This window comes from Heterocephalus glaber, unplaced genomic scaffold (assembly GCF_053883595.1).
Source record: "Heterocephalus glaber isolate CG9 unplaced genomic scaffold, H.glaber_assembly_v1.0 deba00000738, whole genome shotgun sequence".
Taxonomy (NCBI): domain Eukaryota; kingdom Metazoa; phylum Chordata; class Mammalia; order Rodentia; family Bathyergidae; genus Heterocephalus; species Heterocephalus glaber.
The window spans coordinates 4,806,154-4,820,305 of NW_028258161.1; the positions used below are offsets into that span (position 1 = coordinate 4,806,154).

The 14,152-nt window shown below is 35.7% G+C and overlaps 1 protein-coding gene across 15 annotated transcripts in view; it reads right to left on the reverse strand.

Moving 5' to 3' along the window:
- Positions 1 to 14,152, reverse strand: part of Nme7 (NME/NM23 family member 7) — a 192,535-nt gene that overhangs the window by 80,624 nt on the left and 97,759 nt on the right. For all 15 annotated transcript variants that reach the window (XR_015449514.1, XR_015449522.1, XR_015449516.1 and 12 more), the window contains one exon: positions 926 to 1,027. Coding sequence is in view for 6 of the 15 variants with exons in the window: in XM_087206893.1 (XP_087063019.1) it covers positions 926 to 1,027 (102 nt within the window). In the remaining 9 variants the exon portion in view is untranslated. The remainder of the gene's footprint in view (positions 1 to 925; positions 1,028 to 14,152) is intronic.

The window sequence follows — 14,152 nt, forward strand, 5'->3', positions numbered from 1 at the left end:
AGAATAAGGGTAAAAAGAATGACAGGGACACATGGTAGCACATGCCTGTAATTCCAACACTGAGAGGTCAGGGCAGGAGGATAGCAAGTTCAAGCCCAGTCTGGGCAATTACGCAGCTTAGTGAGACCCTGTCTCAAAACGAAAAATAAAAAGAGGCTGAAGATGTAGCTCAGTGCAAAAGCCCTAGGTTCAATCCCAGCAACAACAACAATAGCTGAGAATGTCATAAAAGTGTGATGAAAGAGGTAATAGTGGAATCTAGGTAGAACAGAGTAGGAAGTTAGGAAGTGATAGTAGTATCAAAAGGGAAGGGCCTTGACTCCCAAACCTGGAGGTCTTATTCAAGTTAAAGTGAACTGTGAAAGAGAATCAAGAGACCCAGAGAGCCAGGCATGGTGAGGCATTCCTGTAATCCCAGAACTCTGAGAGACTGTGTCTCAAAATAAAAACTACAAAAGGTCGGGAGTTGCAGCTCGGGGTGAAGGCCCAGGGTTGAATCTCCAGTAATGCAAAAACAAACTAACAAAAGTGGCCCAAAGGCCCTGGAAAAAGCAATAGACTATATTAGAGATAAGGCTGGCACAGGTGCTCTCTTCTGGGTGTCAGTCAGTGAGTGTGCCTGTGGAAGAAAGCTGAGAAGGGCTGGGGATTTAGCTCAGCGGCTTCGCTCCCTGCTGCGCAAGCGCAAGGACCCGAGTTTGATCCCTGGTACCAAAAAAAAAGAAAACTGAGAAGTAGAATGATTATAGATTAATGATAGAAGGAGTTTGCTTCTGTTAGGCTAACAGATCATTCTGTTAGGCTTTCAGATCATTTTTGTGTATATCCATTTTTATACTATTTATCTTCAAGAACAAAAAATATAAACCTGTTAAGACAGTTGTGCATAACACAAACTACAATAAGAGTTTGAATAATAACTTACAGGATCAGCAGGTCCACAGAATTCTCGAAATGTCTTGGTAGGATTAGTCTGTTGAATCTCCATTGCTACACATGAGCCAGAATACATTTCTGTCACCATTTCCTATGGAATATAAAATAAAAGAACACAAATGAGTCAGTGTAATTTAATACTATTTACCCTTTTTCTTTTAATTGTGCCATCCTTCCATTAATTTCATGGTGTTAAAGTCACCTTTGATTTCTTTTTCACCCATATCCTACATACCAAGCCATTCCCAAATTCTGCCCACTTTTCCTTCAGATATTTTTAGATATGTTCCTTCATTGTCATTCCTGTCATTTTAATCTCATGCTTTACCACCTAATGATTTCATTAATTGAAATTATTTTCTACTACATCTTCTTTCAAAGGTCTCTCTCTTTGAACATGTTGTCAAATTAACATTCCTAAAATTGCTAATAACCAATGTTTCTCCCAAAGAACCTTATTCATGATACATTCTAGCAAAAAGGAAGAACAGGGATCAGATTTATTCTTTCCCATTAAACATCAAGAAACTAGACAAAATACATGAAAGAACAGTTCTCAGATACTGGATGATAAGTATCACAGTACTACAACCTTTGGGAGAAGGGAAATAAATGAAGCAAGCCATATAATTACCCCAACTTATTGCCTGCAAGCAATTTCCAGACAGGAGAGACAGATATCAGATGGGCAGAGAAAACAACAGAGCCCAATATTCTTACTGCATTGAAGAGATAAAGACGGAAGTGCATGGAGATCAACGTGTCTGGAATTTTCAAGCACTAGAGGAAGGAGGGAGCTGTATAGTCAGTAAGTGGCAGTATCTACAAGTCCGTGTGTGTCTTTGGCTAAGGGGATGTGGTAGATATAGGAAACTGTGTGAGGCTGGGGAAAGAATCACCAGCAAACAGTGGACCAACACCTCACAGAGACAAACAGGACGAGGACAGTTTCTGCTTCTACCAGCTAAGGGGAAAGCCCTCGTAAGATATATGGGGTAAGAGGCCTCAGAAGGGTACTGCACCACTGTAGTTGGTCTAAATTAGTCCTAACTTATGAGCTGCCATGTACACATCTTATAAAGCTAAAAAGATAGCTTCAAAGGGGTCAAACTGATCCCAAATAATTTACCTCAGTGCCAGAAAAAAGTCAAATACTCTTTAAAAGAATAAAACAATATCCATCATATAACACTGTAAATTTCACAATATCCAATAGTCAACAAAAAATTAAAATACCGAGCATGAAAAGAAGTACAAAACTATGAACCATCATCAGAAGAAAACTTAATAAATGGATATAGACCCAGCAATGATAAGAACAATATAATTATCATAAGAATGTTAAACAGCTACTATGCATAAGCTTCACATTATAAAATATGAATATGATGGGGTAAAAAAAATCAAAGGTATTTAAAAGAATCACATGGAACTTCTAGAAATGCAATCAAAGGCAACTCATATATTGATATATACACTAGATGGGTGGACAGAATGAGACACTGGAGAAGAGCAATGAATTTGAAGACAAGCAATAGAAACTGCCCAAAAGTAAGCATGGAAATAATAAAGAATGAAGAAAAAACAAAAAGATCTATAGGACAATGTCAAGCCATCTAATGTAATTAGAGTGCTACAGAAGAAAAGCTGATGTGCAGAAAAATATGTCAAGAAACAACTGCTAAAAATTAGGCAAGAGAAAGAAAAGGATACAAATAGGAAAAAAAATAAGTCAAATTATTTGCATATACTATGATCTTTTACCTAGAAGATCCTAAGACTTACACCAGAAAATGTTTAAATCTGATGAACAAATTCACCAAAGTGGTAGGATTCAAAGGTAACCTACGGCCTCATTACCATATATTATACCTCATTAGAAATTACAATACAAAGGCACAGTAACAAAAAGCATAGTACTGCCACAAAAATAGACACAGATCAGTGGAACACAAGATACAGAAACAAACCTATGCAACTATAGTCATCTGATTCTTGACAAAGAATCCAAAAACATATATTGGAAAAAACACAGCCTCTTTACCAAATGGTGCTTAGCATACTGTAAATTTATATGTAGAAGACTGAAACTGTATTCTTTCTTTTCCCCATTGTTTATTGGTACATTTTACATATAAAATACAGTGACATTCATCATTGGGATCTTGTACCTGTACATGAGTATCTTGGTTCTTATTTTTTCCACTTCTCCTGCCCTCCCTTCACCCCCTACACCATTCCCCATTTGCAAAGACTTTTTTCCATTTTTTTCCTTTTCTCATATTTTTTCTTTTCCCTTTCCCCTACCCCTCCCACTCCCCCTGCTCCTTTAGACCTTTTCTTCCTATTACACAATATCAATTATACATTTTTAAAATTATAATATCAAGATCTAGGAGACATTACCACAGATTTTACAGAATTTAAAAGGCTATAGAAAGCATATTACAAAAATCATTTTTGAAATAAATTTGATAACTTCTAAGAAGTACCTTGGAAGACAAATTAATGAAACTAACTCTGGAGGAAATATAAAATTTGAATAGCACCTATAAAAGAAAGTATACTCCTAGCTTGAAAACCTACCTATATGACAACAACAGGCTCATATACATTTTAACTGATGAATTATAGCAAACAATTAAAGCAGAAAAAAGAAGGAACACTTCTCCCCTCATTTTAGGAACTCAACATTGTGCTAATCCTAAAACTGGATAAAGATAATAGAAGAAAAAAGTATGAACATAGATAAAAATTTGTTTAACAAAACAAACTATTAGAGGTCAGATCTGGCAGTATGTAGAAAGTGGTTTTATTATAGGAATGGCAGTGTTGGTTCAGCATTGGAAGATCCACCCCCAAAAGTCATCATTTTAACAGAGGAAAGGAAAAAGCCATATGATCCTGTCAGTGGTGGGAGAAAAAGTATTGGACTAAATTCTACAGCTGTTCATGCTAAAAGCTATCGGGAGACTAGAAGTAGAACAGAACCTTCTCAACAGATGAAAGACATGTACTCCATACTTCCAGCAAAAATGCCTTATATGAATGGAGAAGATACAAAGCTTTCCCCCTAAGGTGGGGAACAAGGGCAGATATGCTTACTCTTCATCTGTCCATTAAACTTTGAAACCTAGGCCCAACCAAAATAGTCTGGCAATAAAAATAAACAAATAGCATAAGATTGGCAAGGTATGGGCTGGGGATTTAGCTCAGTAGTTCCAGCACCTGCCTCACAAGCGCCAAGGTCCCAAGTTCAATCCCCAGTACCAAAAAAAAAATAAAAGATTGGCAAGGTAGAAGTAAAATGTTTATATGTAGATGAAAATGATCATCTACAAAGAAAATACTAAGAAATCTCTAGGAGCCCCTAGAATTTGAATTTGAATTTAGCAGTATTAGAAAACACAAGGTACATATAAGAATTCATATCTATGTATACTTGCTATAAATGAAGAATTGGATATTGAAATTTAAAAGTTATGTGGGAGTACAAAGGATCTAGAAAAGTACAAAGAAAAAAAAACAGTGTTGTAAGATGTTTAGTACCTAATTTTGAGACTTCCTCTAAAGCTACAGTAATCAAGGCAGTGTTGGTGTAAGGAAAGACATATAGATCATTGGAATAAAACAGAGAATCTAGAAATAGAACCACACATATATGGTCCACTGAGTTTTGAAAGATTATTTAACATTAACATTTTATAGAATATAAACTCAATTCAAGAGCAGAGGAAAAGATAGTGTTTTCAGCAAATGGCACTAGAACACCTGGTATCCATATATAAAAAATTAACCTCAACTATTTATTTCCATACATAGAAATAACTTGAAAGGATCTGTGAACCTAAATTTGAAAGACTAAAAGTATAAAACTTTAAGAAGAAATTATAAGGGAAAATGTTTATAAATTTACAGTAGGCAAGAATTTCCTAGGATACAAAAAACATGATATATAATAGAAAAAAATTGATGAATGAGATTCCATCAAAATTTAGAACTTTAAATGACATCGTTAAGAAAATGAAAAGTAGTCCTTAAACAGACCATATTTATAATGCATATAACCTATGACCATAATATATAAAGAACCCTTACAGCTCATTAATAGCAACCCAATTAAAAGGTAGACACAAGAATATGATAAATAGCCAGTACAGCACAAGGAAAGGTGTGCAACACTAGAATCAGAAAAATAATCAGTACAATAACAAGACTGAATAATGCACTCATTAGGGAGATGAAGTTAAAAGTTTTAAAAGAACAAATGTCAGCTTAGGTGTGAACCAGTTAGAAGTTTCTAATACTGCTAATGTGAATGTAAAATGATAAAACAATCTTGGAAAACAATATAGAAATTTCTTGTATTACTGGGTATTTTTAACTTTTAAATTTTATTTTATTGGTACATTTTAGGTATATAATATAATGACATTCATCATTGGAAATTTGCACCTTTACACAATCTCTCTTGGTTCTTATTGTTCCCCCCTCCCCTGCCCTCCCTTCAACCCCTCTATCCCCCCCCACATTTACAAAGACTTTGTTTCCATTTTTTCATTTTCTCATATTAATTCCATTCCCTTTTTTCCTTTCCCCTACTCCTCCCACTTTCCATTCTACTTTGCCCCTTTTCTTCCTATTTCACATTATCTATGGTACATTTTGATCCCTATTTACATTTTCAGTTTCTCACACTAGAGAAAATATTCGGTATTTACACGTGTGTCCTATTTATTCCACTTAAGAGTATCACCTCAATGTGCATCCATTTAGCTATAAATGTCTCCAATTTCTCATTTTTTATGGCTGAGTAGTACTCCATTTTATCAAAAAACCATATTTCATTTATCCAGTATTCAGTTGATAGGCATTTGGGCTGCTTCCAAGTTTCAGCTATTACAAATTGCGCTGCTATGGACATGGATATGCATATATCACTGTGGTATGATTCTTTAAATTCTTTGGGGAAGATACCCAGCAGGGGAATAGCTGGTTCAAATGGGACCTCCAGTCCTAGTTCTTTGAGGTATCTCCATACTGATTTCCACAATGGTTACACCAGTTTACATACCCACCAGCAATGGAGCAGGGCTCCCCTTTTCCCACAGCACTGCCAGCAATTATTGGTTGATTTCATGATAGCAGCCATTCTTTCTAGAATGAGGTGGAATCTCAGCATTGTTTTCATTTGCATCTCTTCAATGACCAGTGATGTTGAACAATTTTTCATATGTTTATTTGCTATTTCTACTTCTTTGTCTGAGAAATGTCTGTTAATTTCAGATGCCCATTTTCAGATTGGGTCTTTAAATTTGGGAGGTCTGATTTTTTTAAGTTCTTTATAGATTTGAGATAGCAAACCTTCGTCTGAGGGACCGCTGGTGAAAATTTTTTCCCATATTGTGTGTTGTCTTTTCACTGTGTGAGTGGTTTCTCTTGCTGTGCAGAAGCTTTTTAGTAAGAAAAGATCCCACTTGTTGATTGTTTCTGCTAGATCACAGGCAACTGAGGTTTTGTTCATAAAGTCTTTTCCTACACCAGTGTCTTCAAGAGTTCTACCTAACCTCTGTTCCAGCCGGTTCAGCGTTTCAGTTTTTATATTTAGATCTTTAATCCATTTTGATTTTAGTTTACTGCATGGTGAGAGATATAGGTCTAGTTTTAGTCTTTGGCAAGTTGAAACCCAATTTTTCCAGCACTATTTATTAAAGAGGCTATCTACCCTCCAGTGAGGGTGTTTGGCTCCTTTCTCAAAGATGAGGCAGCTGAGTGTATCTCGAGTTGTTTCTGCATCTTCTAATCTATTCCACTGGTCCTCAGGTCTGTTTCTTTGCCAGTACCATGCTGTTTTTTTATCACCATAGCTTTGTAGTATAGTTTCAAGTTGGGGGTTGTAATACTCCTTGCCATGTCTCTGTTACCTAGAATTGCTTTTTCGATTCTGGGTCTCTTGTTCCAAATGAATTTTTGGATTGTTTTCTCAAGGTCCGTGAAGTATGCTGCTGGGATCTCAATTGGAATTGCATTGAATCTATATAGCAGTTTTGAAAGTATGGCCATTTTCACTATATTAATCCTTCCTACCCAGGAGCAAGGGATGTCTTTCCATTTTCTGATATCCCCTTCAATCTCTTTTTTCAAAGTGTTATAGTTTTCAGAGAAGAGGTCTTTGATTTCTTTTGTTAGGTTGATTCCTAGATATTTCAGTTTTTTGGATGCTATTGTGAAAGGAATTATTTGCCCTATTTCTATCTCAGTGAGTCAGTTGTTCATGTAGCAGAAAGCTATTGATTTTTGTGTGCTGACCTTGTATCCAGCTAGTCTACTGAATTTGGTTATTAAGTCTAGAACACTTTGGGTGAAATTCTTGGGGTCTTCTATATGGAGTATCACGTCACATGCAAATAATGACAATTTGACTTCTTCATTTCCTATCTTTATTCCTTTTATTTCTTTCTCTTGTCTAATTGCCGTGGCTAATGTTTCCAAAGCTACAATGAAAAAGAGTGGTGATAGTGAACATCCCTTGTCTTGTTCCTGATTTTAGTGTGAAGGATTTCAGTTTTTGGCTATTTAGTATGATACTGGCTGTTGGTTTTTCATAGATGGATTTTATCTGATAGAGGTAGAGACCATCTATTTCAATTTTTTGTAGGATTTTTATCATAAATGCATGTTGGATTTTGTCAAATGCTTTTTCTGCATCTATGGAGATAATCATATGTTTTTTGTACTTGGCTCTATTGATACAGTGTATTACAGTGATTTGTTTGCATATGTTAAACCATCCCTGAATCCCTGGGATGAATCCCAGTTAGTCAGGGAGTATGATCTTCTTGATGATCTTCTGCATTCTGTTTGCCATTATCTTCTTAAGGATTTTTGCATCTATGTTCATTAGTGAGATTGGCCTATAGTTCTCTTTTTGGTTGGGTCTTTATCTGCATTGAGGATCAAGGTGATGCTTGCTTCCAGGAATGAATTTGGGAGTATTGCTTCCTTTTCAATTTCACTGAAGAGTTTAAACAGTAGTGGCAGTAGTTCCTCTCTTAAATGTCTTGTAGAATTCAGCAGTGAAGCCATCAGGGCCCAGGCTTTTCTTAGTTGATAAGTTTTTAATTATGTTTTCAATTTCATTGGTTGATATTGGGTCGTTCAGAATTTTTAGGTCTTCTTGGTTCAACTTTGGTAATTCATATGTATCTAGGAATCTGTCCATTTCTTCTGTGTTCCATCTTATTGGCATACACATTCTGGAAGTAGGTATTGATGATTCTCTGGATTTTTGCTGGGTCTGTTGACCCTTTTCATTCCCAATTGCATGGATTTGGACCTCTTCTTTCCTTTTTCTGATAAGGTTGGCTAAGGGTTTGTCAATTTTGTTGATTCTTTCCAAGAACCAGCTCTTGGCTTCATTGATTTTTTTGTATCATTCTCTTAGTCTCCATTGCATTGATTTCTCCTCTGATCTTTATAATTTCCTCCCTTGTATGAGCTTTGGGGTTGTCCTGCTCTTCTTTTTCTAGAAGCTTGAGGTTCAGCATCAGGTTGTTTAATTGGGCTCGTTCTGTTTTCCTAATATGTGTATTCACTGCTATGAATTTCCCTCATAAGACTGCTTTCATTGTGTCCCATAGATTCCGATATGTTGTACTGTCATTGTCATATAACTGAAGGAACTGTCTGATTTCTTCTTTAATTTCCTCTGTGACCCATTGGTCATTCAGAAGTGTGTTATTCAATTTCCACATGTTTATGAAATTTTTTCAGTTTCTTTTGCTATTGATCTCCAATTTCATCGCACTATGGTCTGATAATACACAGGGGATAACTTCAGTTCCTTTGCACTTACTTAAACATGTTCTATGTGTGAGTATGTGGTCTATTTTGGAGAATGACCCATGGTGCAGCTGAGAAGAATGTGTATTCTGATTTTGTGGGGTGGAAGACTCTGTAAACATCTGTTAAGTTCATTTGTTCAAGAGTTTGATTGAGTTCTGGTATTTCATTACTTATTTTTTGTCTAGTTGATCTATCTATTTGTGACAGTGGGGTGTTGAGGTCCCCCACTACAACTGTATTAGTGCATATATGACTTTTATGTCTATTAGTATTTGTTTTATATAGTTGGGTGCACTAACGTTTGGTGCATAGATATTTATGATTGTCATGTTTTCCTGTTGGATTGTTCCCTTTACAAGAATGTAGTGTCCTTCTTTGTCTCTCTTAATCAGTTTTGGTTTGAAATCCACTTGATCTGCAAAGAGGAAGCTACTTCTGCTTCTTTTTGGGTTCTTGTTGCATGGATTCCATTCTGTTTTATGGATTCCATTTGTTTCCTACGTTGGGATTCCATTGTGTTCCTCAGCTCCTCTATTTTTTTTATCTATGTCCTCTCTAGATTTATTAATCCTGTCTTGCACTATGGGCACAATCTCTACTGTTATCTGAGAAATTATTTCTGATTTCATTTTTTCCAGATCCTCTTTTGTTGCCAGTTCAGGGAGTCCAGGTGGTTGAGTATCAGAGTGTTCCATCTCCTTTCCCTTTGGGGTTACTGCAGGTGATCTGGAAGTCTGGTTTTGTGTCTTGTCTATGTGTCTTCTCATTTTGATGGGGGGGGGTTGCTGTTGGCGCCTGCATGGCTCACCTCCTCTGAGCTGGGAGCGGTGGAATGGTGGCCCAGAAACCCCTTCCTCTGGGCTGGGAGAGGTGAAATGGCAGCCTCTTGTATTACTATTAAGAACCAACATTCCTGTTCTTACGTTTTTACTTGAGAGGAATGAAAACACATGTTCACAATAGATTTGTACATACAAGTTGACTATCCCTTTTCTGAAATTCGTGGGACCGGAGTGTTTCAGATTTTCATTTGAGGTCCACTTGATCTGCAAAGAGGAAGCTACTCCTGCTTTTTTGGGGGGGGGGTTCCTGTCACATGGAGTATTGTTTTCCACCCTTTCACTTTTCATCTATGAGTTTCTTTTTGAATTAAATGTATTTCTTGTATGCAGCATATTGTTGGATCTCGCTTCTTGACCCATTCTGCCAGTCTATTTCTTTTGATTGGTGAATTGAGACCATTAACATTGATGGTTATAACTCATACATATTGACTTATCATTGTCATGACTTTTTCTTTTTGTTGAATTGTCCCCCTTTGCATTTAATTTCTTGTCATGCCCAATGAATTCATTCTGCTGGTCTTCTTGGGTTTGTGATCCTTGTTGTCTTTTCCTAGGATATTGTCTAAAATTTTTTGGAGTGCTGCTTTGGTATTCATGAAGTTCCTAAGGTGTTCTTTGTCATGAAAGTATCTTATTTCTCCATCCATTTTGAGAGATAATTTTGCAGGGTACATCAATCTAGGTTGGAGGCTGTTTTCTTTTAGGGCTTGGAATACATCACTCCAAGCTCTTCTTGCCTTGAGGGTTTTCATTGAGAAGTCTGCTGTGATTCTGATGGACTTTCCTTTGTATGTGATTTGTTTCTTTTCTCTAACTACTTGTAGAACTTTGTTCTTCTGTTGTGTTTCTGGAATCTTAACAATTATATGCCTTTGTGTAGATTTTTTTTGATCAAGGCTAGTTGGAGTCCTATATGACTCACTCATCCATATTTAAGTTCTTTTCCCCTGCTTGGGAATTTTCCTGCCATCACTTCTGTGAACAGATTTTTTTTATGTCATCTGCACTCTCTCTTCTTTCTTCATTGACTCCAATCAGTCTTTTGTTATTCTTCTTTGCATTGTCCAGCAGCTGCTGGATTGATTTCTCGTGGTCCCTTACAATTTTGAAGCAATTTTCCTTTTCCTGGTCACTAATTGCAATCTTACCTTCTATATCTGAAATTCTGTCCTCATATTGGCTCATTCTGCGGTGTAGACTTTCAATGGAGTTTTTAATCTCCTGGAAATGTTTGCATCTGTTTTATGGATTCCATTTGTTTCCTATGTTGCGATTCCATCGTGTTCCTGAGCTTCTCTCTAGATTTATGAACCATGTCTTGCACTACGAGCACATTTTGAGCACAATCTCTGCTGTTACCTGAGAAATTATTTCTGATTTCATTTTTTCCAGACCCTCTTTTTGTTGCCAGTTCAGGGAGTCCAGGTAGTTGAGTATCAGAGTGTTCCATCTCCTTTCCCTTTTGGGTTGATGTAAGTGACTTGGAAGTCTGATTTTGAGACTTGTTTGCATGTCTTCTCATTTCCATGGGGTTGGGGGCTGCTGCTGGCACCCACGCGACCCACCTCCTGTGTGCTACCAAGGGTGGTATGGCGGCCTGGAAGCCTCCTCTTTTGCCCTGGGAGCAGCTCACCTCCTGTGTCCCTGAAACTAGATTCTTATCTCTCATCCTGCACAAAAATTGATTCAAAATGGATCAAAGACATAATTATGTCATGAAACTACTTTGAGATTCCATCTCACCTCAGTCAGGAAGGCTATCATCAAGAAAACAAGAACAAAAAAAAACAATGTTAGGCAGGATGTGGGAAAAAGGAACTGTTACACAGCGTTAGTGAAAACGTAATTAGTATAGCCACAATGGAAATCAATATGGAGTTTTCTCAAAAAACTAAAATTAGAGCTACAATTTGATCCAGCTATCCCACTCTTAGTATATTCCTAAAGAATTGAAGTCAGCATTCTATAGTATGTATAGTAAGCATAGTGTACCCATGCTTATTGTGGCAGAATTCACAATAGCTAAGCTATGAAAATAGTCTAAGTGTGCATCAGCTGATGAATGGAAAAAGAAAATCTGATATATACATACATATAAAACTCATAAAGAATGAAATTATGTCATTTTCAGGAAAATGGATAGAACTGAAGATGTTAAGTGAAATAAGCCAGACTTAGAAAGCCCAGTATCACATTTTCTCTCATATGTGGAATCTGCACAAAAAAAAGATGCTATGAATATAGAAGGAGACTATTTTTTTAAAAAAGGAAGGAATATGGGGGAGGGAAGGACAAGGGGTATAATGTATGGGTGAAAATTATCAAGTATGTTATAACCATGAAGTAATCTGCCAAATGTAACCCACTATTCCAAATAACTATTCTGAATAATATGTACTAACAAAAACTAATTGCAAAACATTTTTTTCCAAATTTGTTGAAACTCAGAAACATAAATCCAACAAAACCCAGGAGAATAAATTTAAAGAAAAATACAGGACACATCATAACACATTATAAACAAATTAGCCAAAACCAAAACATCTTAAAAACCTCTGGGGAAGCAAAAGACACATGACAGCAGAACAAAGATAAAGATTGACAACAACAGCAAAATACCTGTCAATCTAGAATTCTTTACCCAAGTGTGAAAATATTTTTCAAAAAGGAAAAATAGATTTTTCTACACAAACAAGACTTGAAAGAATTTTCCACTAGCAACCTTAAATCAGAAGAAATGTTAAAGGAAGTTCTTCAAACAGAAGAAAAAAAGAATACCAAGCAAAAATATAGACCCACACAAAACATCAGTAGTCACATGGGAAATCTGAAACACATCATTTTTCTTTTTTATTACTTTAAGAAACATTTAACTTTCAAAAGGTAACTAATGCAAAATATATTAAAGTATCATAGTGTTTATAACACGTATGAAAATAAAATGTAAGACAACAATAGCACATACAGTAAGAGGAGAAAAGTAAAAGTATACCCTTTAAGATTTTTAACTCTCTATGTGAAGTAGTATAATAACACGATCAGGAAAGGGGCCTCTCACAGTGCCTGGAGAAATCATCAATAATCCTTTTGTTCCCTTTCTCCCTTGAATAAGAAATAATACTTTAGGCAGAAGTGGAAATAAACATTAAGACTTTCAGGCACATTATCAGTTGAGGTAGTTAAGATCAGCAAAGAATCAGGAGCTGAGTGAGGCTCTAGAAAGGTAGTAAGAGTTAAGGTCAGCTAATGTAGAACCATGTAAGCTATTTTAATGACTTTGGAGGGTTTATGATACACAGCACCAAAGTAAAATAACTTATTAAAAACATATTTAAATATTAACCCAAACTGTGTTAATAAAAAGGACAAAAATTTTTTAAAAGGAGGGAAGATTTCATAAGTAATAGGATTAATATTAATAATTAATAGTTATAATTAATATTAATAGGATTAATAGGATAACCCTACTCATTAGAATCCCTAAATATATTCCCCCAAGTCACTTTGCTATTTCACAAAGGTCATATGTAATTGACCTTTTAAACATAATTATTTTGAGTCTGCTTTTGTGCCCCATGATGAAGTACTGTTTACACATAAATGTCAAAGGCCAAGTTCTTAGTAAGAGGAGAAGACATAAACAAATGTTCCAAAAAGGAGAAAAATAAATTCTGCCTTCCTGTCTTCCAAGCTTCCTTCCTTCTTTTCCTCTTTCCCTCCTCTTTTTCGTTGTCTCTCTTCATTCACTTTTTGTGTTGATAACAGGTACCATTAAAAATACAGATAGTCAGGGTTGTTCAAAATGCATTAAAAAGAAAAAAACATATTGAGCAAAGAATACAATCAAAAGCAAAATATGATCCTTTAAAAAGTGACTTAAAAATTTAAATCCCTAGTTTTTATTTAAGGAACAAATTTTCTAAACAAAACGAACAAGTTTGTTTCTTTACAATCCCTTGCTGACCTACAGTAGTTGTATGTAGGGTCATCTTATCTAATTAGGATATATTCTAATGGTATTTTTAAGTTGTTTTCCAAAGGGGAATATGGCCTCCCGAAGTATATGTACATAAAACATTAGTGCCCCATCCACTGTTTGTTACCAAATTCAGCACTTCATGTTGTATATTGTGTCTTGGATCTCTATGAGTTACTTATGTTTTATATTAACTATAATATAATGTGAATAAAACTAGCTCCTTGAACCATATATTTTAAAAGTCAAATTGAACAAATAAAGGAAGGAAAAATATGAAGGAAAGATTTAAGAAATGGACAACAGTTGTCATCATTTGAATAAATGATGCTAACATAACTCATTTTAAAATCTCTTCTGCTTAAGAAAAGAATATGCAAAACTCTAAAATAAAGAAGCTGATAAGATGATAAGCTATCAAAGAAAGAAAATGTTCTGGTTTTTCAAAAGAAGGACAGAACACTATTAATATGCCAGGGATTTAGCTCAGTGGTTCCGCTGCCTGCCTCACAAGCGCAAGGACCCCAGTTCGATCCCCAGTACCAAAAAA